Source organism: Heloderma suspectum, chromosome 9 (assembly GCF_057233095.1).
Source record: "Heloderma suspectum isolate Gila_16-S chromosome 9, 16-S_ref, whole genome shotgun sequence".
In the NCBI taxonomy this organism is placed as follows: Eukaryota; Metazoa; Chordata; class Lepidosauria; order Squamata; family Helodermatidae; genus Heloderma; species Heloderma suspectum.
In genome coordinates, this window is record NC_139466.1 from 26,688,741 (window position 1) to 26,716,720 (window position 27,980).

The following is a 27,980-nucleotide window of genomic DNA, read 5'->3' on the forward strand; positions in this document are numbered from 1 at the left end:
GTGTTAGAAGTGCCTTCCTAGGTCAGGCAAAGGATGGTCCACTTGATCTTTCCAAGAATCCCAGCACCAGCAGATGCTATTGGTCCACTGGAAATTGGCCAGCACTACACCTTCTGTTCAGCCCTGATCTAGACATAGAATCATAAAATAGTAGGGTTGGAAGGGGCCTACAAGACCATCAAGTCCAACCCCCTGCTCAATGCAGGAAACCAAGTCAAAGCATCCCTCACAAATGGCTGTCCAGCTTCATCTTGAATGCCTCCAGTGTGGGAGAGCCCACTATCTCCCTAGGTCATTAGTTCCATTGTCCTATTGCTCTAACAGTCAGGACGTTTTTCCTGATGTTCAGCTGGAATCTGGCTTCCTGTAACTTGAGCCCATTATTCCATGTCCTGTGCTCTGGGATGATCGAGAAGAGATCCTGGCCTTCCTCTCTGTGGCAACCTTTCAAGTACTTGAAGAGTGCTATCCTATCTCCCCTCAGTCTTCTCTTCTCAAGGCTCAGTTCTTTCAGTTGCTTTTCATAGGGCTTTGTTTCCAGTCCCCTGATCATCTTTGTTGCCCTCCTCTGAACCCTCTCCAGTTTGTCTACATCCTTCTTAAAGTGTGGTGACCAGAACTGGACACAGTACTCAAGATGAGGCCTAACCCGTGCTGAGTAGAGGGGAACTAGTACTTCCCGGGATTTGGAAGCTATGCTTCTATTAATGCAGTCCAAAACAGCATTTGCCTTTTTTGCCACCACATCACATTGTTGGCTTGTATTCAGCTTGTGATCTACAATAATACCAAGATCCAACATGCAGTTGATCAGATGAATAAAAATGTTCCTGGGATGTGCTGGACATGTGTATCAGTCTATTAAGTTTAGTAGTAGCAGCAGTAGTAGTAATAGTAGTAGTATTTGAAATCACAGGATCATAAGAGCTGGAAGGGACCTTGGAGATAATCTCATTCAACCCTCTGCTCAATGCAGGATCTGCAGTTAAGAGCATCCCTGACAGAAGGACATCAAGTCTTTGCGCTGCTTAAATATAACCAGCAAAGGAGAACCCATCCGTGGAGGCTGGTGGCTCCAATTTCGGTGGGGCTGTGCATCCATCCTGTGTTTCAGTCAGTACCAGCCAGGCTGCCAGAGGAGCTATCCAAGGTACTGAACCCTTTCCCCCCCCAATAGGTTCAGCACCTTGGATACTGCCTTTAGAGTTCCAGCTGGTTCTGACTAAAACCCAGAATGGATTCACCACCCCACCAAAATTGCAGCCAGCAGCCTCCGCTGCAACCCACCCCTTCCCTAAGGCAGTCTGCTCCACTACTGAACAGCTCACACACTGCTAGGGCGTTTCTCCTAATGCTTAGCTGAAATCTAACTTCCCTGCAATTTCCACCTGCTGGTTCCAGCCTTGCCCCTTGGAGCAATAAAGAATAAGTCCACTCCATCTTCTGCTGTCATGTCTCCCCTTAATCCTCTTTTCTCCAAACTAGGCAATCTCAAGATGGGGGTAAAGAACAGCGAAGGAACACGTCGCCTTCCTGCTATGTTATGTGTCTGCTTAATTCCCCTCTCCCCAGCTGTGATTCTCCCTGTGGAGAAGAGATCTGGAAGCCCATATCTTTTCTTTTCCAAGTGGGAAAAACATCTTGAGGAGGGAAGATTTTGATGGTGGAAAAGGAACGGGTCATGCCTGACTGACTCCAAGGATGCTTTTCATTTATTTGTTTTTTAAGAACAACCCCCCCCCCCAATGATGATAAATTGTGTAGAACAGCCTTCCCCAACCTGGTGCCCTCTCAATGGAGTACAATTCCCATCATACCCAGCCAGCACTGCCTTCTAGTTGGGGATGATGGGAGTTGTCCAGCATTTCTGGGGGGGTGCCAGGTTGGGAAACCCTGTTGGAATAGTTCATTTTGGCCTTTTGAGACTTGAAAGCAGCATGATAGAGCCATCATTGCCTAAAAGACCCACAGTCATTATTTTTCTGTGACTGGGTTCGCACAACATGCTAACCCACGCTAAGAGGTTGAGTGTGGGTTGTTGTTGAACTGTGGGTTATCGTGTTGTCTGAACACAGTGCATTTTCCACAGGGTGGCTTGTTAACCATGCTGTGTGGCTTATTTTTCTCAAATAATCCACCTTGAGAACACATAGTTTGTTGCTGTGGGTAGTTCTGGATAGTTAACAAGCCACACTACGTGGTTAAGAAGCCACCCTGAGAAAAATGCCCTGGGTGCAGACATCAAGCTAACCCACGGTTCAAACAACCACTGAGTGTGAGTTAGTGTGCTGTGTGAACAGCCCCTGACCCTCTGTGGTCTCTGGTTAAACAGGCTTTTGAAACAATGTAAACACATTTTAGAGCAGAGTCTGGCAGAAGCAGGGAGGACATTAATGTGTGTGTCCCAAGCACACACTCTGAAAAGCTCTGATCTGTACACAGATTAGACATCCTTAATGCAAAATAGAAAGTGAAAAAATGTCTTGGGTTGTTTTTCTTTCTTTTTTAAAAAAAGAATTATTCTCTGAAAGCTGTAACTCTTGGTCAAGTTACTAACGCAAGGAATTTAGTACTGTGGGAACCTTCTGCAGCGATTGCATGCAGACTAGGAGAGTTAACAGTAGATCTGAACACCTGAAAGAGCCAGTTATTTAAAGCAGCCTACCATGGCACCATCAGGATAGGACAGAGGTTTGGGGCCCCGCTCAGCAGAAGGAGCAGGACCACCCCCAAACACAGAAAGCCTGGCTTATCCCATTTTGAAGCAAGTGAAATAATGTGCATTATCATCTAAAGCAGGCATGGGGGACCTCAGGCCTGTGAGCCAAATCTGACTCTCCTGGGGGCCAAAACTGGCCCTCCGGGATTCTACAGATAGCCACACCCCTTCGCCCCCAACCACCAGTCATTTGGTGGTTTTTCGGCTTTTGTGCACTTCGTTCTCCATTCTAAAAGGTTGAGACGCTTCTCCGAAGGTTTAGTTACTGCTGGTAAGAGCTTTAAGCCACAATATGCTCATCTTTGGGGTCTTTTGGCCCGACCCCTTTTGCTTTGACCCCACCCACCACTGGAATGCAGCCCCCAAGAGCTTCTCCCAAATGGAATTTGGCCCTCGGGCTGAAAGAGGTTCAGCACCCCTGATCTAAACTACCTGGAGGGAGGAGGCTGTAAGACCATTTGAAGTAGGTGAAGTAATGCACATTACCACCTCAAGGAAGGGAGGTGTAAGGCTATCATCCCGGAAGTCTAAAGTGACCTCTCTGCACCACTTAATTTACTCAGTTATTTGACATTTCTAACCCCCTACTGAACAGACGTTGGGAGTGGGGGAAGAGGGAGTTCACATCCACATACAATAGACCTCTGTGACCCGGTTTCCAGGGCCGTTCCCTCTCATTTGGTGGCCGACTTAATTTTGTGGATGGCGTACGGGCTGGACTCCTTGGGTATCCAGATCTTGTCTCCTTCGAGGCCTTGCTGGTCAGCCGCTCTTTCCAGAGCTGCCGTCAGCTCCGGCCCAAAGATGTTGTTGGAGTCCCGGTAGGTGCGGGCAAGGCGGCGGAAGGAGGAGTCGGAGGAGCTGTCATCGTGATTGTCTTCATTCCGCTCGTCCTGCAAGTGGGTCGTCTCCAGCTCCAAGCTGTCACTCCGCTCTGTGGCTTTGAAGGCCTCCTTAACGTCTCGCCAAAAGGCCATTTTGGGGGCAATGAGGAGGAGGAGAAACACCAGCCCTCCCGAAACCCCACACAGGAAATAAAAGCCCACTTTCTCTGGAAGGCCTGCAATGAGAAATGGTAATACTCAACACACACATACATCTATCCCCCCTCTCCTGCAGAGGGAGAACACACAAATCCAGCTTGTTTGCCCACTTTGCAGGGGCATCGCTAGGCACTTCACAGTTTGGGCTCAAGCTCCTAGGACACAGCTCTGCATACAATCTGCGTATGTTAATTTATATCTGTATATGCAAATGTAGAAATAACTACACGGATTTATTTAAGTTTCACAGGAGGCAAAGCCAAATCATCTCAAATAAAAGAAATTCTTCTGTTAATTTGCACCCTGGCCCAGATCATCTCAACCCGCCCAAAAAGGTTTTTTTTCCAGCTTAATTGCCATGCAAGGGAAGATGTGTGTGTGTGTGGGGGGGGGGTGCTGGGGCATCGGGGAAGGGGGAAGGGGAGATTTAACTCTTCCCTCCCCAGCTGCAATCCCGGTTGAAAATGGGACCTGCATAGCAATTAAGCTGAGAAAAACAGCTTCTGTTGGCACCAATGGGCACTCTGGGCTGTGTGGAACAGGTCCAACACCCCAGGAAATGGATTGGCGGGGGGCAGACCTACCAGTGCCCCTACCGCCTTGTGGGATCCAGCTGAAAAGGTCTCCAATGTTCATTTCCAGTCCAGCACAATGTTGCTATTGCTAAGGCTGCTCTTTGGGCTTTCCGTACTGTGCCTACAAGTGCCCACATACACACGCACCCTCATTGCATTGCACAAGTACATAAATGGGTAATTCATTCAGAAGTCAGCCTCCAGAGAGTCTGAATTTGCTTTGGGAGAGAGGAGGGGAGATGAAATCAAACACGTTTCTAGTCCTTAAGGCTGCGTAAAGAATTGTGCAGGCCATGCCTCTCTGAAACAGAGAGGAGAGGTGGGGGCATGCCATGGAGCTCTCTGTCCTGTCTTAGAACTTGAATCCAAACGAATTATGCCTATATAATGTGCAAATAAGTACAAATCATTGATGTGGGCTAAAGAGCGGAGTTTTTCTGCATCCAGCATTTTGTTTGGTTTGGTTTTCAATGGCAGAGAATGCATAGCCCTATTCTCCATTATCCCAGAGCCAAAATGCCTTCCTAGCTGTGTCCCTTGCTGCATGCATGGAGAGTTGACCCTATCTCCTTCAAAAGCACACATCCCTCCCACCCCGCCCTGCATTCTCAGCTGTGTCTTGAATCCTTTCAAAGGGAAAGGAGGAATATGCTCCCCAGGTTCATAGAGCCCTTGGGCCTCAATCTTTGTAGCTCTTGAACAGCCTTCCCTAACCTGGTGCCCTTCTGATGTGTTGGACTACACCTCTCATCACCCCAGCCAGCTGAATCCATAATGAATTGTGCATTTAATAAGCTGGCTGGGGATTATGGGAGTTATAGTGCAACACATTAGGAGGGCACTGGTTTGGGGGAAGGCTGCTGTAGAACAACGCATGAAAAAAGAAGCTTCCACAGTCAGGGCCAAAACAGACGACACAAGAAATCAGTCATGGGATTACTCATTTTGTTTCGTTTTTGTTTTACTTTAAGTAACTGCTGGAGGCTCCCATTTTTCTCGGAGTGGCAGCACTGAGGAAGGACATATTTCATCATTTCTCCCCTGTTCTTTTCCTGATCTAAATCTGTGCTGGGGAAAGAAAAACAAGAATCTGTATTGTGCCTGTGCTTCTTCCCCCGTGGGACTAATCGCTGCTTCAGATCTGGGAAATTGTGTGCCTTGGGGGGGGGGGACACGACACCCCACGCCCAGCACTGCTGCTCTGATCAAAATTGGAGCCACCACACAGTGGCCTTTAAGTGAAAGCTGAGAACTCCAGCTGCAGATTTGCCGCATCCCGTCTGTTTTGGCTCTGTTCCCAGCATCTCGCCACTGTCCGTCTCACGCAGCCGGGGAAGTCGCACGTACCCCAGATATGGGCAAAAGTTTCCAGAGAGCTAGTAAATATCATCAGATTTTCTCGGAGCCTGGCCAGCCTCGGCCCAGTGTACCAGCCACCTGCAGCAAACAAGGGGACAGCAGGGTCTTACTGACAAGGGTTTGGGAGACGCGGGAGATGTGTCTCTCTTCTAAGAGCATACTAGATTTAAGGTGGACCATTTAGGGGAGGGACCTGCTTTGCATGCAGAAAGTCCCAGGCTTATTCTTGGCATCTCCAGGTACAAAGGCCAGTGCCAAGGGTAGGCATGGTTGGGCACCTGCTGAGGGACCAAATGCTCCCCCTCTTCACCCCTGCAACCTGCTTGTTCGCCTGCCTCTTGCTCTGGCCCAGATAACGATCTTGGGGAGAAGGAGGAGCAGGAGATGCCACTGCCTGCTTGCTCACTGGCTTTCTGCCTGTCGAGCAAGAAGGCGTAGCAACGATAAGGAAGAGGAACAATAGCAGCTAGTGACGCTGCCCAGCTAGATTAACCAGCTGAGTTCGCACAACACGCTAACCCACGCTCAGTGGCTGAGTGTGGGTTGTTGTCGAACCGTGGGTTAGCATGTTGTCTGAACACAGCACATTTTCCGCAGGGTAGCTTGTTAACCATGCAGTATGGCTTATTTTTCTCAAACAGGCCCCCTTGAGAACCCATGGTTTGTTGTTGGTTGTTCGGGGTGGCTAACAAGACTTCAGCTGTTGGGCGGTATAGAAATGAAATTAATAAATAAATAAAATAACGAGCCACACTGCATCATTAACAAGCCACCCTGCAGAAAACGTGCTGCATTCAGAAAACGCGATAACCCACGGTTCAACAACAACCCACACTCAACCACTGAGTGTGGGTTAGTGTGTTGTGTGAATCAGCCACTGAGGGAGGGGGCCCACTGAGAGTTTCTTGCCCAAGGGTCTTCCAAAACCTGGAGCCAGCACAGGCAGGTACAGTTGCGAAAGTGTCCGAAACCCTGGAGAGCTGCTGCCAGTCAGTGTCGACGATACTGGGCTAGATAGACCCATGTTCTGACTCAGTATAAGGCAGCTTCCAATGTTCTGTGAACTGTGTCCCTAATAAATAACTGAAGTTCTTTGTTGCCTTTTTAATCCCTCCTTCCTCCAAGAAGCACAGGGTTGTATACCACATGACCCCCCACCCAACCCCATTTTATCCTGACAAAAGGACAACCCTGTGAGGCAGGTTCGGCTGAGAAAGTGACTGGCATCAGGCCGCCCAATGAGTTTGATGGCTGAGTGAGGATTTGAACCTGGGTCTCTCCAGTACCCGTCTGGTACACTAACGACTACACCATATTGCCCCTCGTTGTCATATGAAGTCACATGAAGGTATCCCAGAGTCCTCTGCTCTCTTAGGAGGCACTGACTTTAATATATAGTGTAAGGATCAAGCAGTTAAGTTGTGTGGCCAGTGATGTAGGGAGAAATTTTGAAGTACAGGTGTTCATTTTCACAGTCTCCATAGACACTCCCCCCAAGGGAGAGTCAGGCATGCAGGCAGGGATGCTGATCCATATCTGTTCCCCCCCCTCTCTCTCTCACACACACACACACACACACACACCAAAGACCAGCCATACATAGCACAATACCCAATTGATTACGATAAGTTGACAGCCATAGAATAATACCTAGCAAAGGGCAGTGAAGGGTTAGCATGTTGGACATTAGCTGGAGAGACCTGTGACTGCATGAGAAAGGGAAAGAGAGGGATACAGCATGTCCCCAAACAGCAAAAGCCCACCAGCTTCAGATTTTCCAGGAGTTTTGTTTCTCAGCACCAGGGAGAAACATTTGATCTCAAAGTCAACAAACCAGCAGTCTTCATCCCCATCAGGAGTAGCCTTTTTGTAAAGCATGGGTCTTAATTGCCCCTTCCAGGTCAAGCCACCCCCAAACATTTCGCATTATAACTGGGATAGCTCAGAGCAATATACTATTGCGGGAAAATCTATTGCCCTGAGCTTAGATTGCAGCTAAGCTCAGAGGAAACAGGGAAAGGGGGGGGGGGGCAGATGACAAGATGACATCATCATCCATGCTCATCAAAAAGTCCTGGCACTTTGACCCTGTGGATAGAATCCAACCTAAGTCCTACTTACAGTAGACCCATTGAAATGAATGGGATTTAAGTTAGTCATGACTAACTGAAGTCCCATTCTTTTCAATGGGTCTACTCTAAGTAGGACTTAGGTTGGATTTTACTCTGTGAGGCCTGACTCCATTGCGTCACCATGTGTGCCATGTTAGATCCTGGGCTCCCATCTGGAGAACAACATGGTCCTCAGGAATATTGAATTTGGCCATCCCTAATCTACAACACCCCTTCATGGATCACTGCCTTGTTGTGGCGAAGGGGCTTGCGTAACTCAGTGAAGCCATAAGCTATGCCGTGCAGGGCCACCCAAGATGGACAGGTCATGGCAGAGGGTTCTGACAAAATGTGGTCCACTGGAGAAGGAAATGGCAACCCACTCCAGTATTCTTGCCAAGAAAACCCCATGGAACGTATCACAAGGCTAAAAGAGATGACGCCGGAAGATGAGCCCCTCAGGTCGGAAGGTGTCCAATATGCTACTGGGGAAGAGCAGAGGGTATTTCCAAGTAGCGCCAGAAAGAGTGAAGCGGCTGGGCCAAACCCGAAAGGACACTCAGCTGTGGATGTGTCTGGCGGTGAAAAGAAAATCTGATGCTGTAAAGAACAATATTGTTTAGGAACCTGGAATGTCAGATCAATGAATCAAGGTAAGCTGGAGGTGGTCAAACATGAGATGGCAAGATTGAACATCGACATCTTGGGAATCAGCAAACTAAAATGGACAGGCATGGGCGAATTTAATTCAGGTGACCATCATATCTACTATTGTGGGCAGGAATCCCTTAGAAGAAATGGAGTAGCACTCATAGTCAACAAAAGGGTGGGAAAAGCAGTACTGGGGTACAATCTTAAAAATGATAGAATGATCTCAGTACGAATCCAAGGCAAACCATTCAACATCACAGTAATTCAAGTCTATGCCCCAACCACTGAGGCCGAAGAAGCTGAGGTTGATCGGTTCTATGAAGACCTACAACACCTTCTAGAACTAACACCAAAAAAAGATGTCCTCTTCATCATAGGGGATTGGAATGCTAAAGTCGGAAGTCAAGAAATCACCGGGATAACAGGCAGGCATGGCCTTGGTGTACAAAATGAAGCAGGACAAAAGCTAATAGAGTTTTGCCAAGAGAACATGCTGATCATAGCAAACACTCTTTTCCAACAGCACAAGAGGCGACTCTACACATGGACGTCACCAGATGGTCAATATCGAAATCAGATTGATTATGTCCTTTGCAGCCAAAGATGGAGAAGCTCCATACAGTCAGTAAAAACAAGACCTGGAGCTGACTGTGGCTCAGATCATGAGCTGCTTCTTGCAAAATTTCGGCTTAAATTGAAGAATGTCGGGAAAACCACTAAACCGTTCAGGTATGACCTAAATCATATCCCTTCTGAATATACAGTGGAGGTGAGGAATAGATTTCAGGGATTAGACCTGATAGACAGAGTGCCTGAGGAACTATGGATGGAGGTCCGTAACATTGTTCAGAAGGCAGCAACGAAATCCATCCCAAAGAAAAAGAAATGCAAGAAAGCCAAGTGGCTGTCTGATGAGGCTTTACAAGTAGCTCACGAAAGAAGGGAAGCGAAAAGCAAGGGAGAAAGGGGAAGATATACCCAACTGAATGCAGAGTTCCAGAGAATAGCAAGGAGAGACAAGAAGGCCTTCTTAAATGAACAATGCAAAGAAATCGAGGAAAACAACAGAATGGGAAAGACTAGAGATCTCTTCAAGAAAATTGGAGATCTCAAGGGAACGTTTTGTGCAAAGACGGGCATGATAAAGGACAAAGAAGGCAGGGACCTAACAGAAGCAGATGAGATTAAGAAGAGGTGGCAAGAATACACAGAAGAACTATACAGGAAAGATCTGAATGTCCCTGATAGCCATGATAGTGCGGCCACTGAACTTGAGCCGGACATCCTAGAGAGTGAAGTCAAGTGGGCCTTAGGAAGCATTACTAACAACAAAGCTAGCTGAGATGACAGTATTCCAGCTGAGCTATTTAAAATCCTAAAAGATGATGCTGTTAAAGTGCTGCATTCAATATGCCAGCAAATTTGGAACACTCAACAATGGCCGCAAGACTGGAAAAGGTCAGTTTACATTCCAATTCCAAAGAAGGGCAACGCCAAAGAGTGTTCAAACTACCGCACAATTGCGCTCATTTCACATGCCAGCAAGGTGATGCTCAAAATCCTACAAGCTAGGCTTCAGCAGTATGCGAACCGAGAACTACCGGAAGTACAAGCTGGGTTTAGAAGAGGCAGAGGAACTAGAGATCAAATCGCCAACATTCGCTGCATCATGGAGAAAGCAAGAGAATTCCAGAAAAACGTCTATTTCTGCTTCATTGACTATGCTAAAGCCTTTGATTGTGTGGATCACAACAAACTGTGGCAAATTTTTAAAGTGATGGGAGTACCAGACCACCTTACCTGTCTCCTGAGAAACCTGTACGAGGGTCAAGAAGCAACAGTAAGAACCAGAGATGGAACAACCAATTGGTTCAAAATTGGGAAAGGAGTACGACAAGGCTGCATATTGTCACCCTGCTTATTTAACTTATATGCAGAGTACATCATGAGAAATGCTGGGTTGGATGAATCACAGGTCGGAATTAAGATTGCCAGGAGAATTATCAACAACCTCGGATATGCAGATGATACCACCCTAATGGCAGAAAGCGAAGAGGATCTCAAGAGCCTCTTGTTGAGGGTGAAAGAGGAGAGTGCAAAAGCTGGTTTGAAACTCAACATTAAAAAAACTAAGATCATGTCATCTGGCCCTATCACTTCCTGGCATATAGAAGGGGAAGAAATGGAAGCAGTGACAGATTTTACTTTCTTGGGCTCCAAGATCACCGCAGACGGTGACTGTAGCCATGAAATTAAAAGACGCTTGCTCCTTGGGAGGAAAGCTATGGCCAACCTAGACAGCATAGTAAGAAGCAGAGACATCACCTTGCCGACAAAGGTCCGTCTAATCAAAGCTATGGTTTTCCCAGTGGTAATGTATGGCTGTGAGAGCTGGACTATAAGGAAGGCTGAGCGCCGAAGAATTGATGCTTTCGAACTGTGGTGCTGGAGAAGACTCTTACGAGTCCCCTGGACTGCAAGGAGGTCACATCAGTCCATCCTCAAGGAAATCAACCCTGAGTGCTCATTGGAAGGACAGATAATGAAGCTGAAGCTCCAATATTTTGGCCACCTAATGCGAAGAGAAAACTCCCTGGAAAAGACCCTGATGCTGGGAAAGACTGAAGGCAAAAGGAGAAGGGGACGGCAGAGGATGAGATGGCTAGATAGCATCACGGATGCAATGAATATGAACTTGAGCACGCTCCGGGAGAGAGCGCAGGACAGGAAGGCCTGGCGTGCTATGGTCCATGGGGTCACGAAGAGTCGGACACGACTGAACGACTGAACAACAACAACAATCTACAACAGTGACCTTTTCCTGTGGGCTTTGTCTTCCACCCACGTCTTTTGTTTCTCTGTATTCACTGTCTTTCACGGTCACCTGGCCTTCCCCTCCCCTCCCTAAACAAAAAGCAACAGTTGACAATGCCTCCTCCTCCTCCTCTTCCTCCTGGCACTCCACCCACCACTACTATCACTTCATAAGATGACTGTTATAAAGCTGCAATAATCTTATCTGGTTTCTAGCTGTTGCCTTTCTTCATATTTCATCCATTGACACCCACATAGGAACAAAGCAGGGGAAGCACAGAAGTGGAGGATGAAATTGACAAAGACATTTACAAGACGGGGATATCAGTATGCAGGACTCAATAGCAGACAGCCCCTCCCCCCAGTTGTGACCACATTCCCGCATTCCTAAGGGCTCAGAAACTTAAATCCTTTTGGGGATCTGATGTGGGGGGAGAGGGAGGGGGTGGGGTGGGGTGGGGTGGGGAGTCTTCCTTGGTAGCCAGCAACCCCAGCAGACCAATTGCAGAAAGTGTGCTGATGCAGGGAATGAGGATTTCTGCTGCAAAGGGCACTGGGATACATGCCAGCAACGGCCAGGAGGACTGAAAGGGCCTGGGGGAGAAACAAGCCACAGCAAGCCACCGAGCAGCTGATTGTTTTGTCAGGAGGACGGGACAAGCCACCTGCCCGTCGTGGGTTACTGTCAGGGTGGCTTAGCATGATGTGCAAACTCACCAACTGAGTCAAATCATTGGTTCTTCTAGCCCATTATTGTCAACACTGACTGGCAGCAATGGCTCTCTAGGGTTTCAGGCAGGAATTTTTTCTAGCCCTACCTGGAGAAGGCAGGGATTGAACCTGGAACCTTCTGCATGCAAAGCAGGTGCTCTACCACTGAGCTACGGCCCCTCCCTTAACAGCTTTATTGTTAAGAGGGAATACCGTTCCCTCCCCACTCTGGAATCATAGAATTATAGACTCATAGGTTTGGAAGGGGCTTACAAGACCATCGAGTCCAACCAGTGAAGGAAATTCACAAGAGAGCAAAGACGGGGGAGTAGATTCCCAGTGGAAAACATGTTCCCTTCAGGGCAGAGCTGAAAACAACCAAGAGGGTGGTGTGTACAGAATGGGCAAAATGGGAGACACCAGGACAGAAGATTTGGAATATGGAAGGCGGGGAGACAAGCCATGATGTGGCTACCTGTGCATCTTTAATGCATGAGTATCCCTTCAAAGGGGGAGATCCTAACAAGTAAGCATGCTGGGTGAGAAATTTGTTCTTCGCAGATGTGACTATGAACTGCAACACAGTTTGCCCTCAAAATCCGTACATTTCCAAAGTTTGTGAATACATTAAAAACCAATATATGCACAAAGTTTTCAAGAAGTGCATACAAAAACTGAGTATAGTTGGGGAAAACATGCACAGAAATGCTATATTCAGTGGAGAAACTGCTTGAAAAAAATGTATGCATTTGAAAAAGTACACACAAAAGTGCATACATTGGGGAGGGAAGAATATGTACAAACTTTTGTGCCAACTAAAACAGTAGTAATTTGCAATCTGATGGAGAACTGGGATATTAAAAATGTAACACTGGAAAAATGAGGACCTGAGTGAAATAGACAAGACAAGATTTGCCGATCCTTAATAATGAGCCCTCTTTTCTGGGCCGTCTTGGTAAGGAAAATAACTTCCTGTTGTCACACTAGAAGGATTCCCTCTAGGTGTTCCCTCTGGAGAATGGGTGGGTGGGGAAAATGACTGCATTCTGTACATAAAACAGGCTGTGAAAGACCTTAGTCTGTTCGGTAGGGAATCTAATAAGTGGGACTGCAACAAAATGTTGAAGTGTATCGCCCTCCTTACGGAAGTCCACCCATTCAGAGTCCCAGCCAGCCATTCTCTTCCAAGCAGAGGATTCCATTCTCCATTCCATTTTGGCTACCATCCTCTTGGCACTCACTATGTGAGTTCGCTGTTAGAAGGAATGATTGCCTGCCTGTCCTATATGGGGAAAGGGAGTGTGTGGGAGAATCCTACTAGCTAATTCTGCATCCAAAGCTTGACCTCTGATTAAGGGGAAGAGAGAGCATTTACCATGTGTGTAGTCTGAGATTGAGAAGGGGTCTTCCTGGGAGTCCCGGCCCACCTCTTCCAGCAACTGCCTTGGCACTGAAAAGGGAAAAAATGGAAGCTTTGCTTCTGATATGTAGGAGGGAAATTGAAGTTTTGCTGCTTTCCTAGGACCAGCACCCAATTTATGGCTATCGCGTAGAGGCTGCTATAAATCACTCGCATGTGTGATGCAATTCCTCGGTTTTGGCAATGCATAAATGGTCAACTGCTCAGGCAGTTGGCCTGTTCTCCAGATTCTCCTGTTTCTTTGCTGCCAGTTATCAAGTCAAGAGCAAAATCCAGCACAGTTACTATTTACCACAAGTGAAGGAGACTCTCAACTGCTTCTTCACCCCAGGGAAGCAGGGGTCCCCAAAGGTGGCTTTGTTAGCGACAACAGTGCAGTTCTCCTTCTTGTGACATCTCCGGGAGACCCTCCTCAGCGCATCAGGAGCCAAGCACTCTGCAAGGCATACATAGCATGGTCAGGTCCCAGCAGAGTAGGGGAAGTGCCAACATGGGTAGGGTGGACCCAGCCATGAACTTACCAAGCCATTCCTCGGGTGCAACTGCGTTTATTATTATCCCTTGGCATCAGTTCACCATCTGTGAAATGGGGCCAAGGATGGGCCCCGTGGAAACCTTGTGAGGGTGAATCTGACCAACCCTGTTATGCGTGTTAAAATTTAGGACACTATACATGAGCTTCCGCCGTGCATTAAAAACGTGGTTGTTCAGGCAGGCATTTGGGGTGGGTTAGGGTATTTTAGAAAACATTTTTATTGTAGAATTTTATTGTCTTAAACTGTTTTATTATATGTTGTACATCGCCCAGAGTGGCTGGGTGACCAGCCAGTTGGGCGATTAATAAATTTAATTAATAAATAAATAAATACATCAGGGCTATTGGCCTGCCTGGGGCTCCAATCCAGCCCTTCCCCTGGCCAACCCTTTTCCCTGGCCTCACCCCCCAGGGCCAGCTCAAGACATTTTGCTTCCTGAGGCAAAGGACAAGATGGTGCCCCCTTCCATTCCAGGTACAGAAACCAACTGGACTGGCACCTGAACCTTACTTCAACACTGGCAAATGGACAGAGTCCTCACTGAGCAGGGTGTTGGGCTCGATGGTCTTGTAGGCCCCTTCTGACCCTATGGTTCTATGATTCTACGATCACACCCGAGGGAAGCAGATCAGGGGATGTAGGTCAGGCACACACAGCTTTGTCCTCCTAAGAGAGTAGAATGGCTGGTGTACTCCCACTGCTGCCTCCTACCATCTGCCAGTTGCCTCACTCTCCCTAATGATAGGGCCGGCCCTGCCACCCCCTTTCCCCTAACCACGGATCATTTGGTGGTTTCCCGGCTTTCGCAGCTCCCTGCATTCTAAAAGGTTGAAAAGCCTCTCTGAAGGCTCAGGTACCAGCAGTGAGGGCTTTAAGGCAAAATACTCTGGTATTGGGGCTATGCCTCCTTTTGCCTTAGGTCAGTGGTGGCTGGTGCTCATTGGGGCTGGTGGGGCAAAGGGCAGGGCAGATGCTCGATATTCTGCTGAGATTGTTGGAGGCGGCCAGGAGACGATCAGGTGTGGCCATCGGCAGCTGCAGGCCCTGCACTGCAGCAAAGGTACCTGGCTGGAGGGGGGGATTTCTCTGCCACAAACGGGTGGGGGAGAGGCAGAGGGTCACCGCCTTATTCACCCCGAATATAGTGCCGCCTCTGCCTTTGGTGCCACCCACCACTGGAATGCGGCCCTTGAGAGCTTCTCCAATTTTGAGTTCAGCCCTCGAGCTGAAACAGGGCCAGCACCCCTGCTATGCGCGATGGAAAGCGGCATGGAACTTCTTTAGGGCTCCTTCCCAGACAATGCAAAAGCCACCCCTTAAATGTCACTGTCAAAACCACTAGCATTGTGACAGCTCACAGTGCAGTGTTTTCATGCGCCCACGTTTTCATGCTTCTCCCTTCTTTTAAACTGGAACAGGCTCCATCGGTCCTGGCTTCAGGCTTTGAGCACCCCTTGGGCAATATCCCCTCAGTGGGCCCAGCTTGTCCTCCCTGCTTTCTAGTCACTTGGCCCTCTTCCTCTGTGTTCAATGTCTATCACCACCCAGAAGGAATCAGAGAGAGGTGAGTGGAGCTGTTCCTGCTTTGCCTTGCTCCTGCCACTCCTATTTCTGAGTGGTGCCTAAGATTGGTATTGTCAGGCATTTGCCAAGGGCCACACTCCTGCAGGGGGTCCAACAGTGGAGGCTGGTGGCTCCAATGTCAGTGGGGCGGTGAATCTGCTCCAGGTTTCAGTCAGAACTCTAAAGGACCGATCCAAGGCGGAGAAAGAGTAGCAGGGCCAGGGGGCTCCAGGGGCTGGCATTCAGCCCACTGCTAGAATGCGGGCCTTGGCATTCTCAGGAAGGGAGCACAGGTTCTCCAGCAATGGGTCTAATTCACCTGTCCAAGACCATGTTTGTCCGCAGGTGAGCCAATCAGCAGGACACACAAGCAGCGGCAGCTGAGTGAGAGACTGAGTAGGAACATAGGAAGATGCCTTATACTGAGTTAGACCGTTAATCTGTCTAGCCCAGTACTGTCGACACTGACTGGCAGCCATTTTCCAGGGTTTCAGGTGGAAGATTTTCCAGCCCTACCTGGAGATGCCGAAGATTGAACCTGGGACCTTCTGCTACCACTGAGCTACAGCCCCTCCCTGTATACTGGATCTGTTTCTCTTCATCCCATGAAGACGACCTAAGTCCCAGAATCATTTGGATTTCTCCTGGCAAGTACTGGCCTCCTACGTTTGTCCTGCATACCTATGTCAGGTCCTGTCCCATTCGCAGAATTGCACTCTGGCTTCCCCCACAAAGGTCTCCCGTAGATGGCAGAGTAAATGGCTAGGACGGACTTGTTCCGGCACCGCAGTCTCAGTTTGTCATTTTCGCACACGGTCTTGAGGCGATGGTTGGCTGGGGAATGGAACACAACCTGCAAACTCATTGATCATCCTTCGTCTCGCCCGTGTTAGTTTTTAAAGCACTGTTGTCTTTCATTAAAGAATATATGTTGAACAGCACAGGGCTAGGACTGAGCCCTGTGCCACTCCACTCGAGACCTTCCCCCAGGTTGACGCAGAGTCATTAATTAGCACTGGTTGAGTATATTTGTTCAACTAGCTGTGGACCCACATAACACAGCCTCCCCCAACCAGGTGTCCTCCAGATATTTTGGACTACAGGTCCCACCATTCCTGACCATTGCCCATGCTAACTGGGGCTGATAAAAGTTGATGTCCAAAACATCAGGAGGGCTCCACATTGGGGAACATAGGAAACGGCATTATACTGAGTCAGGCAACTGGTCTATCTAGCCCAGTAACGTGGACACTGACTGGTAGCAATGGCTCTCCAGGTTTCAGGCAGGATTCTTTCCTAGCCTTACCTGGAGATGCCAGGGATCGAACCTAGGACCTTGTGCATGCAAAGCAGGGGCTCTGCCACTGAGCCACAGCCACCCCCTCTCAAACCAGAGATTTTAGGAGTCTTCCTTATCTTAGGTTAAGCCCTTGGTCCATCTAGTTCAGTATTGTCTACACTGACTGGCAGTGGCTCTACAGGGTTCCAGGCAGGGATTTTTCTAGCCCTACCTAGAGATGCAGAAGATTGAATGTGGGGCCTTCTGCATGCAAAGCAGGTGCTCTGACACTGAGCTACAGCCCCTCAAGGCTGACCTAACAGTAGTAGCATGTGATTGTTAAATGAACATCAGCATAAATCGCTAACACCAAAGCATGCTAATCTTGTGAATGCCTTACTGAACTCACTCACCTGGTCTACACTTGTATGACACCACCAAATACTTGTGTGTTCCTGGACATGGATCAGGCCCGAACACCCGGCTGTGGACTGAGAAATGGCACCATCGCTGGTCCTGGCATTCATCCATCATTTTCTGTAAGTAAAGGACACACTTTAAATTATACCAGAATTAAGCCTTTTATTGGAAGGACCAGAATTAATGCCTAGATATATGCATTACCAGACCATTTTAATAATTTGTATTTAAAAAAACCCAAAGTCCTTGAAAGAATGGGAGCATCCAACATGACCACTTATGCACCCTTAGAGCAGCAGTGGACAAAAAGTAGATTTGGACCTACTGGTACATCGCTGTGAGATTTGCAGTAGACCAGCGAGGGTTTCTGATTTCCAGCTGTTTAATAGCAAGAACTAGAAGTCTCTCTCCCATTCTCTCTCTCTCCCCTCACACACTCTCAACAAAGAAAAGGTGGGGGACAGACACTAGGAATGGATTTTTGTGTGAAAAGGCTAAGTAATGAAAATAAAATTCCTGGGCTGAGCATGTGCTCAGAGGTACCCTTTACCCTTCTTTACTCTATGGGTATTCCTGACCCACTGAGCCTCTAAGGAAACACTTGGGTTCAGTTGGTAGATCTTGGCCCTGGGGGTGGGAGGGGGGAAGGAGCCAGACAGAGAGAGAGAAGCACAGGCACAGGGTGCGCATTCATGCTCACACACAAACAGATGCGGGGGCACTCCCAACATTTTTATGATTGGCCCCACACTTCCCTTACAGTAGCCAATTTGTGGTGGTGCCCAGGGCGCGATTTCAAAATGCCAAATGTGTCCACGGGCCCACAAAGGTTGGCAATCCCTCAGTGCCACTCAGGGTTGACAGTACTGGGCTAGATGGACCACTGGTCTAATTTGGTATAAGGCAGCTTCCTATGTTCCTAATTAGGAGCTCCTAGTGCAGCCCTATGCATGTCAACTCAGAAGCTATTCTCATTGAGTTCTATAGGACTTACTCTCAGATAAAGATCAACTGGATTGCAGCCTAAGGCAGGAATTAACAGACTTCCCTGTTCTTCATTATATTGCATATTTGCCATGTTACTAAAACTGCATCAAGGCTAGTGCCACTATGACCCAGTTCGCACGTAATGGACAATTGTGGTTTAATTAACTTGCAAATTGCCAATATTAAGTGGCAGCAAGTGAGTGAGTGCTCCTCACTTTCACTTTCAATTAACAACCTACAATCGCCCTGTTCATAGGCTGTTAATGTGATGTCTGAACCGGGACACTCTGGGTTGTTTAACAACCCAGAGTAAACCCAACAACAAATCAAAAGTTTATCCTGGTTGTTAATCCTCAACAAGTGTTGAGTGTTCAGGTTCAGACATCACTCTAACAACCTACAAACAGGGTGATCATAGGTTGTTAATTGAAAGTGGAAGCAATGAGCAGGCCGGAGGCAGCACGCTCACTCACTCCCATTCTTGCCTGACAGCCCATGAGTTACACAACCCAGGGGTTGTTGTGACATGTGAACCAGGTCAACACATCAGTGGTGAGGAAGAACTTGCTCCTTTTATTCCCCAGCAGGGGTGCAAAACTCAAATATACTCCCAGAGCCACTTTTACATGCTTATTAACACAAGAGGGCACTTCGCTATAATAGTGTAAAAGCATTTTGCCATGTTTTTAACCCAGCAGTTTCATTTTAACCTATTCTCGAATAAATAAATAAATCAAATACATGTTAATTCCCACCTCCATTTCTTCTTGCCCCCCCCATACACTCCCTTGTTCTACCACATTCTCTCTGTGCCCCATCTTTCTTAACCCTGCTTCTTTTTCTTCATGCACTCTCGAGCATCCTCTCTCCAAGGATTGTAGCAAGTAGGGAGGGGAAATTTAACTCTTTCGTCCGCTCATTTGGTCCTGAGGAAAATCCCCACACACACACACACTGGCGCCAAGGGGGGAATTTTCTCCCAATGCAAATATGCTCAGAGGTCATTTCTCACAGAACTAAAGATCCTGATCCTGCTCAACTCACCCAACCCTGTGACTGTTTTTTGCATGTTATTTTCCTGTGCACAGTAGATGCGAGATCGGTGCAAAGACTGGTTAACGTCATGTCTACTTTGTCCCTGAGACTGGGGAAAAGGCATGGTGGAAAGGGGTTGGACACCCTCTCCCAGACTGCCACTTCCCTGATCTTCAGAGCCACTCACGTGGGAGATCTTAATACCAATAAAAGACTTCTAACAACAGCTGCCAAATGCCTCACTTCAGCTGTCCAGGAGGGGGAGTGGTGTGCTTCCAGAAGGCCATCCAGGCGGGGAGCTGCTGGTTTGTAACTCTGCTTGGGTCACTCCCAGCAGTGCCGGTTCCAAGATTTTTAGGGTTAGGGTAAGACGCCCTCCATGGGCCCCTCCTTCTGTGACTCTATCTTCTCAACCCCATTGTCACCAGCTGCTCCTGCTGCTCATCTTTTCTCTCGTCATGGCTACCGCTCGCTTGCTTGACAGGCAAAGGGCCAGCGAGCAAGAGGCTGGGGCATCTGCTGCTCCTCCTTCTCAGCACCACTGTTGTCAAGAATCTAAAGAATCCAGGGTCTTAAGTAGAACCGGCTCCAGGTTTTGGAGGGCCCTTGGGCAAGACACCATTTTCACTAGTTGCTCTTCCTCCTCTCCTCCTATTTATTCATTTATTTATTTTATTACATGTATATCCCACCTTTCTTCCATCATGCAACTCAAGGTGGCTACAGGGGGTTCCCAGGTGGTCTCCCCTCCAAGCACTGACCAGACCCAGACCTGCTTCGCTTCAGCAAGGTGGCTGCCTCACGTGCCTTCAGACCCTGCCCTGGGACCTCCTCTTTCTCATCATTGCTCCCACTTGCTGGCTTGACAGGCAGAGAGCCAGTGAGAAAGGAGGCCGTGGCATCTCCTGCTCCTCCTTCTCACCACCACCACTATCTGGGCCAGGGCAAGAGGTGAGTGAACAAGCAGCTTCCAATGGGGGGAGGAGGAGCAACTCCAGGGGGCTCGTGTCAGTGGGCCCCTGCTGGGGCGTGAGCCCTCGGCAAGTGCCCAACCATGCCTATCTTTGGTGCTCCATAGCTTCCCCCAACCAGGTGCCCCCCAGATGTGCTGAACAGCAACTCCCAATTCCCATAAGAACATAAGAAGAGCCATGCTGGTTCAGACCAAGGGTCCATCTAGTCCATCATTCTGTTCACACAGTGGCCAACCAGCTAAAAACCAGGAACCCACAAGCAGGGCATGAGTGCAACAGCACCCTCCCACCCATGTTCCCAGCAACTGGTGTACTGGTACTGGAGGTAGCACATAGCCATCAAGACCAGTAGCAACTGATAGCCTTCTCCTCCAGGAATTTGTCTAACCCCTTTTAAAGCTATCCAAACTCGTGGCCATCACTACTTCCTCTGGTAGCAAATTCCATAGTTTAACTATGCGCTGTGTGAAGGAGTCCTTCCTTTGATCTGTCCTGAATCTCCCACCAATCAGCTTCATGGGATGACCCCGGGTTCTCGTATTTTGAGAGAGGGAGAAAAATGTCTCCCTATCCACATTCTCCACACCATGCACACTTTTGTACACCTCTATCATGTCTCCCCTTACCATCCTTTTTTCCAAGCTAAACAATCCCAGCTGTTGTAACCTTCTCTCATAGTGGAGATGCTCCAAGCCCTTGATCATTTTAGTTGCTCTTTTCTGCACCTTTTCCAGCTCTACAATATCTTTTTTTTTAGGTGTGGTGACAAAAACTGTACACAGCATTCCAAGTGTGGTCACAACATTGATTTGTATAGGGGCAGTATGATATTGGGAGTTTTATTCTCAATCCCTTTTCTAATTATGCCTAACATGGAGTTTGCCTTTTTGTCCAGTGGCTGCACACTGGGTTGACATCTTCATTGAGCTGTCCACCACAACCCCCAGATCTCTTTCCTGGTCGGTCACCGCTAGCTCAGGTCCCATCAGGCTATACTTGAAGTTGGGATTTTTTCTCTTGGGGGTGGGGTTTTTTTTTTTGCTCCAACGTGCATCACTTTACACTTGCTTACATTGAAACAAATTTGCCATTTAGATGCCCATTCTCCCAGTTTGGAGAGATCCTTTTGGAGCTCTTCACAATCTCTTTCTGTTTTAAACGCGCTAAATAACTTGGTGTAATCGGCAAACTTGGCCACTTCACCACTCACTCCTAATTCCAGATCATTTATGAACAGGTTGAAAAGCATTGGTCCGAATACAGATCCCCGTGGGACCCCACTATTTACTTCCCTCCATTGGGAGAATTTACCATTAATTCCTACTCTCTGCTTTCTGTTCTTTAATCAGTTACTTAACCATAAGAGGACCTCTCCTCTTATTCCATGACTTCTAAGTTTGCTCAGGAGTCTTTGGTGAAGGACTTTGCCAAAAGCCTTTTGGAAGTCCAAGTAAACAATGTCTACTGATGTCTCGATCATCCCAGAATGCAGGACATGGAATAATGGGCTCAAGTTACAGGAAGCCAGATTCTGGCTGAACATCAGGAAAAACTTCCTGACTGTTAGAGCAATACGACAATGGAACCAATTACCTAGGGAGGTAGTGGGCTGTCCCACACTGGAGGCGTTCAAGACGAGGCTGGACAGCCATCTGTCAGGGATGCTCTGACTTGGATTCCTGCACTGAGCAGGGGGTTGGACTCAATGGCCTTGTAGGCCCCTTCCAACCCTACTATTCTATGATTCTATGATTCTACTGGATCACCTGTCTACATGTTTATTGACACTCTCAAAGTACTCTAAAAGGTTTGTGAGACAGAACTTACCTTTGCGGAAGCCATGTTGATTCTTTTTCAGCAGGGCTTGTCCTTCTATATGCTTACTAATTTTATCTTCAATAATGCCTTCAGCCAATTTACTCAGAACAGACATTAAGCTAACCAGTGTGTAAGTTCCCAGATCCCCCCTGGATCCCTTTTTGAAAATTGGTGTTACATTGGCCATCTTCCAGTCCTCTGCAATAGAGGCTGATCTTAGGGATATGTTGCATATTTTGGTTAGAAGATCAGCAATTTCATATTTGAGTTCTTTGAGAACTCTAGGATGGATACCATCTGGGCCCGGTGATTTATTTGCTTTCAATTTATCTATAAGGTTGAGAACTTCATCTTTTGTCACCACTATTTGCCTCAGTTCCTCAGAATCCCTTCCTCAAATCATCTGTTCAGGCACAGGTTTCTGTCCTAAATCTTCTGCAGTGAAGACAGATGAAAAGAATTCATTCAGCTTCTCTGCAATCTCCTTGTCCTCCTTCAGTACTCCTTTAACTCCATTGCCATCCAATGGTCCAACTGCCTCCCTAGCTGGTTTTCTGCTTCTGATATATTTAAAGAATTCTTTACTGTTGGCCTTGATGTTAGCGATATGCTCTTCAAAGTGCTTTTTTGCATCTCTTATTGTCTGCTTGCATCATCTTTGTGCAAGCTTGTGCTCCCTTTTGTTTTCCTCACTTGGGCCAGACTTCCATTTTCTGAAAGAAGCTCTCTTTTCTCGAATAGCTCCCTTGATTCTGCTCGTTAACCATGCCGGCAACCTCTTGGACTTGGTTCTACCTTTCCTAAAGTGCTGTATACATTTCAGCTGGGCTTCTATTATTGTGGTTTTCCTTTGGACTCCCCCTTTTAGCTTCCGTTTCACCAGTCCCTCATTTTAGAGAAGTTTCCTCTTTTGAAGTCAAATGTGACTGTGTTGGACTTCCTGGGCAATTTTCCACTTAAATATATATTAAATCTGATAGCACTGTGGTCACTGTTTCCAAGTGGTTCAACAACATTTGCACCTTGTACTAGGTCCCGGGTGACACCATTTAGGATTAAATCCAAGGTTGCCTCCCCTCTGGTCGGTTCCATGACTGACTGTTCTAAGGCACAATCATTCAGGGCATCTAGAAATTTAACCTCTCTGTCGTGGCTGGAAATTGAAGTCTCCCATTATTACAACACTTCCTTGTTTGGAGGCCTCCCTGATTTTGTTTTCCATCTCAAGGTCACTCTGAGCACTCTGGTCTGGGGGACGATAGCATGTTCCTAGCACTAAATTAGTTTTGGAGCCTGGTATTGTCACCCACAGACCTTCTGTGGAAGAGCGTACCCCTTTTAGGTTTTCTAGTCCACTCGACACTATGCCCTCTTTGATGTACAGGACAACACCTCCCCCAGTACGCCCTTCCCTGTCCTTCCTATAGAGTTTATATCCAGAGATGACCGTATTCCACTGGTTCTCTCCGCTCCACCAGGGATCTGTAATGCCCACTATATCCAGGTTTTCCTTTAAAATCAAGCACTCCAACTCTCCCTTTTTGGCACAGAGGCTTCTAGCATTTGCATAGGAACACCTATACACAGTATCCTTCCCCAGATGCCTCTGGCGTGTGCATCTTTTCCTATGGGATGTTGGCCCCTTTGATTGGCTGTTAGGTTCTACCATGTGCTCCTGGCCTATTTCCTCCCCTTCGATGCTTGGGAAACCAAAAACATTTTCATCTTCATCCCTTTGGGATCATTTAACTCAAACCAGATGCTTCCCAGCTCCTGTCGGCTTTCCCCCAGGGTTTAGTTTAAAAGCTGCTCTGCCACCCTTCTTATGTTTAGCGCCAGCAGTCCAGTTCCATTTTGGTTCAAGTGGAGCCCGTCCCTCTTGTACAGGCCCAGCTTGTCCCAAAACGTTCCCCAGTGCCTATCAAATCTGAACCCCTCCTCCCAGCACCACCATCTCATCCACGCATTGAGACTCCTCGGCTTCGCCTGTCTAGCTGGTCCTGCGCGTGGAACAGGTAGCATTTCCGAGAAAGCCACCTTGGTGGTCCTGGATTTCAACCTCCTACTTAGCAACCTAAATTTGGCTTCCAGGACCTCACGACTACATTTCCCCACATCGTTGGCACCAACATGGGCCACGACCACTGACTCCACCCCAGCAATATCTACTAGGCTATCTAGATGGCATGTGATATCTGCAACCTTCGCACCAGGCAGGCAATTCACCCTGCGGTCTACACGCCCATCACAAACCCAGCTGTCCATGTGTCAAATAATCAAATCTCTCACTACCACAAGCCCCCCTCCCCCAGAGGCACATCCTCGGCACGAGACGATATTTGTTCATCTTCTGAGAAATGGGTCTTTTCTAAGGGATCATTTCCTTTTTCCTCAGAATGACGCCCTCCTTCCCCGAGACCCACATTCTCCATGACAGCGGAGGAGCTGCCACCTTGGGAGTGGGACACAGCTAATGGGTCCCTGAAGGTCTCATCCACCAACCTCTCTGCCTCTCTTAGCTTCTCCAGGTCAGAAACCTTGGTCTCAAGGGAACACACTTGTTTCCTGAGAGCCAGGAGCTCATTACACCAAGTACACACCCACGATGTCCATCCAGCAGGTAGTTAGTAGTACATGTGGCACTCAGTGCAATACAATGGATAGCCCCCTCCTCACTGCTGGCTTTCTACCTTCATAACTGTTTTTTTTTGGGGGGGGGTCCCTGGACAACTTAGTTGTTTACTACAAGAAGGTGGGGAAATTATTTATAGTTGTTTATTTACAGTTACTTACTGTGAGTACGGAGTAAGGAGGGGAGAGTTCCACTGCCCTGGCTTCCTCGCCCTGTTGCTAAACTCAGACAGTTGCTTAACTCGCTTGTTTGCTGAAGCTTTGTCACTGGGGCTGAGACACTTCATCACTGGGGCTCCTCACTCTTGTCCCCCCCCTTGATGAGGACAATGTGCAGCCCAACACATCTGGAGGGTACCAGGTTGGGGGAGGCTGCACTACATCTAGATCCCCACAGGTCACTGAGCCAAACAGCTCATAGGCCAGGTATTGTGTCGTGCTTCCATACAGGTAGGAAAACCAGGTGGTTTATCAAGTGCCCAGTGCACTGATAGATATGGCTGGTCTGGGCTGCATCCAGTTTGGAGAGCCACAAGTTGTGCACGATTGCACCAGGGCAGCCTTCCCCACCCTAGTGTCCTCCAGATGTGTTGGACACAAAGTCCCATAACCCTGGTGATGGGTGTTGTAGCCCAGCACATCTGGAGGGCGCCAGGGTGAAGAAGACTGCACCAGAAAATTCTTTGTTCTCTGCTGCTGGTTAGCACAGCGTTAATCACAGTTTAGGTTTCAGATGACTTGCAGTGCAAGAGCTTTATTTCTGTCAATTTCATTCGGAAGGGGGCATCTTTCATTTTTGCCTGTTTCAAAGTCATAGATTAAGGATCCCTTATCACAAGGAACCCCAGCCTTTTTGCTTCGGTGGGTACATTTGCAATTTTGAGTGTCATGGGCACTCTCACAAAATGGCTGCTGTCATAGGCATGGCCAGTCAGAAAACACTCATTTACCAAACGGTAAACTGGTGAGACTAAAAGAAAAATAAAATGCCCAAGAACCTAAGTGCAAGACAAAGGTCTGAGCCCTAAAAAGAAGTTTTGAACCCAAATAAAGATGGGTTTGCAGCATGCCAGCCTCCCAGTTAACTTTAAAAAATTCTTAACAAAATAAAGATCAGGACAGGCAGGGAGCCTGGCAGGCACCAAGAGAGGGGTCTGAGGGCACCATGTTGGAGATCCCAGCTTTTCTATAGGCCATAATTGCTCAGCAGTCTCAAGTATGAACTCTTGGTTTGTTAATTTAAAACTACTGGTGGAACATGTGGGTTCTAGTTTAAAAACAACATCTAATTATACCATATCAGATTGAAATGGGCCCACCCTGTTCTGCAGTACAGAAAAGATTCGCCCTTCATGCTGACATACTCCCTTCCTGTCCTGTCTTCTCCTCTCCTCCCAAATCCTCCATTTTAGGGCCTCTTACTTGATGGGCTGTGGCTGACATACAATCCATGCTCTCCAAGGAGAGGTCCCCTGAGGTTGGGCAGAGGTTTTGACTGGGCACCCGGCGTCCATAGAATGCAGCAAGGACACTAATGGAGGTCTTGTGTGGACAAATTATTGTCAACTGCTCCCCATCACATGCATGGGCGGTGTGGTTCTTCAAAATTTTCTGTAAGTAACCTGTGGGGGGGAAAGCAAAGGGGCTTCAGGGGTCTGTGAGGACAATAACATTAAGTATAACCTTGCCCATCTCTTTATCACTGACACCTAAAATCAGAACTAAGTGAAGCCATCCAGTTCTGCTCCAGAACAGGCACAGTAGATCTAATTTTTCTAGCTGGATGTCCACCAGTTCTTCCCACTCCGCCTGCTTCCAGAATCCATTTTGGATTTCCAAGGCTCTGGTCCCACCGTCAAGAAATGTGGTAGGTTCTGGTTAGCTCTGGAGGCTTTTGTGATGCAGCAGAACTTGGCATATTCTCAACAAGGCTGAAAAAGAGCCCCACAAGCTACAGCAGAACTGTGTTAGATTCTAAGTCCTCAATCTGTTCTGTCCCAGATTCACCTAGAATGCAAGCACAGATTTACTGCCAGTTACTTCGTGTGGTGGGGTTTGGTGGCATCTTGACTTAAAATCATTAAATCCAATAGCAGTCATAACTGAGGGGGAAAGTAGGATAGCAGTGGGCTTTTGTGGCTGACATGCAACTTGATTTCTGATGAGGACCTGACATAGCTTTGCAATTATCACTGTGGGGAGGTAGTCTTCTTAGGTGCAATTGCTTTTTACTCTGCAGAGTACACTTCAGAATATTCTACTGAATCCTTTCCTTTGGTGCAGCCCTAAATGTAGTTGTGGGAATGGTTTGAGTTCTACACTCACACTTAAAACCCCTTGATCAGTCATCCTAATCTGTGGTCTCCAGATGTTTTGGACTTCAATTTCCACCAGCCCCAGCCAGCATGGCCAATGGTCAGGAATGTGGGGGATTGTAGTCCAAAACATCTGGAAGGCATATGATTGGGGAAGCCTGCCCTAGATCCAACATGAATGTCCATAACAGGGTATGCTGAAGCGGGAGGGGGGAGGGACACATTCAAATCAGGAGGAAATATACATTTGAGGGGGGGGGGTTTGCAAGCAATTTCAAAATTAGAAAAATGGGCTCCAGGATTTTCTTCCAAGATTCATGTCAATTCTACTTCAGGTTTGTTGTTCCAGTGGGGATCAGCAAAATTTCACCCAGACTTCTTACGGGAGGGATGGGGTATATTGTTGTTGGACCACAACTCCCATCATCGTTCACCATGTGGCTAGAGCTGATGGGAGTTCCAGTCCAACAATATCTGGAGGGCCACATGTTCCCCATCCCCGTTTTAAGGCTGGAGCCATTGGTCAAAACAGGACGCACGCACACAAAAGCATCTTCGGTTACTATGCCCAGTGCCCCACTCAGAATGTCCTTCGTTTGAGCCCCACCCCTCTCTGTGTGGAATAGAGAGATCCAGGATCTTGGGTGTATAATTAGCGGAAGTCGGCTTCCATCCTCAGCCACTGCCTTTGAGGAGACAGCAGCTGCGAGAGGACAAATGCCAAAGAAGGAGCCTCCCTCCTCACGGTTTTAGCCCATCTCCCAAACTCACCTGAAAACTCAGGCGCTGCCTTCAGCAAAGCTGAAAAACATAAGAAGCCCAGCACGGTTCCGACAATCCGAAGCCAACTCATCAGCCAAGATCCTGGCATTGCATCATATATTCAGTCCTGGTGTTCCTGTTGTTGCTTGGGTCCCAGGGCTGCTCTGACTCCAGACCTACTGGTATCTCTCATCTCTTTCTGCTGCTGGAACTCAAATGCTCCTATTGTCCATATACAATGAGTTGGTTCTTTGCAC

General features: G+C 47.8%; 1 protein-coding gene across 2 annotated transcripts; it reads right to left on the reverse strand.

Moving 5' to 3' along the window:
• Window positions 1-3,393: 3,393 nt before the first annotated feature.
• Window positions 3,394-27,832, reverse strand: LOC146338510 (protein eva-1 homolog C-like). Of its 2 annotated transcripts, XM_084813325.1 has the most exons (8): window positions 27,733-27,832; window positions 26,069-26,268; window positions 17,195-17,318; window positions 16,184-16,336; window positions 13,696-13,839; window positions 13,359-13,433; window positions 5,685-5,774; window positions 3,394-3,779 (listed from the first exon to the last, which is right to left on the reverse strand). In XM_084813325.1, the coding sequence occupies exons 1-8, from the start codon at window positions 27,830-27,832 to the stop codon at window positions 3,394-3,396; spliced, it is 1,272 nt and encodes a 423-aa protein (XP_084669451.1). The 2 variants fall into 2 exon arrangements, with proteins under 2 accessions (XP_084669451.1, XP_084669452.1); XM_084813326.1 differs by lacking the exon at window positions 5,685-5,774.
• Between the last annotated feature and the right edge of the window lie 148 nt (window positions 27,833-27,980).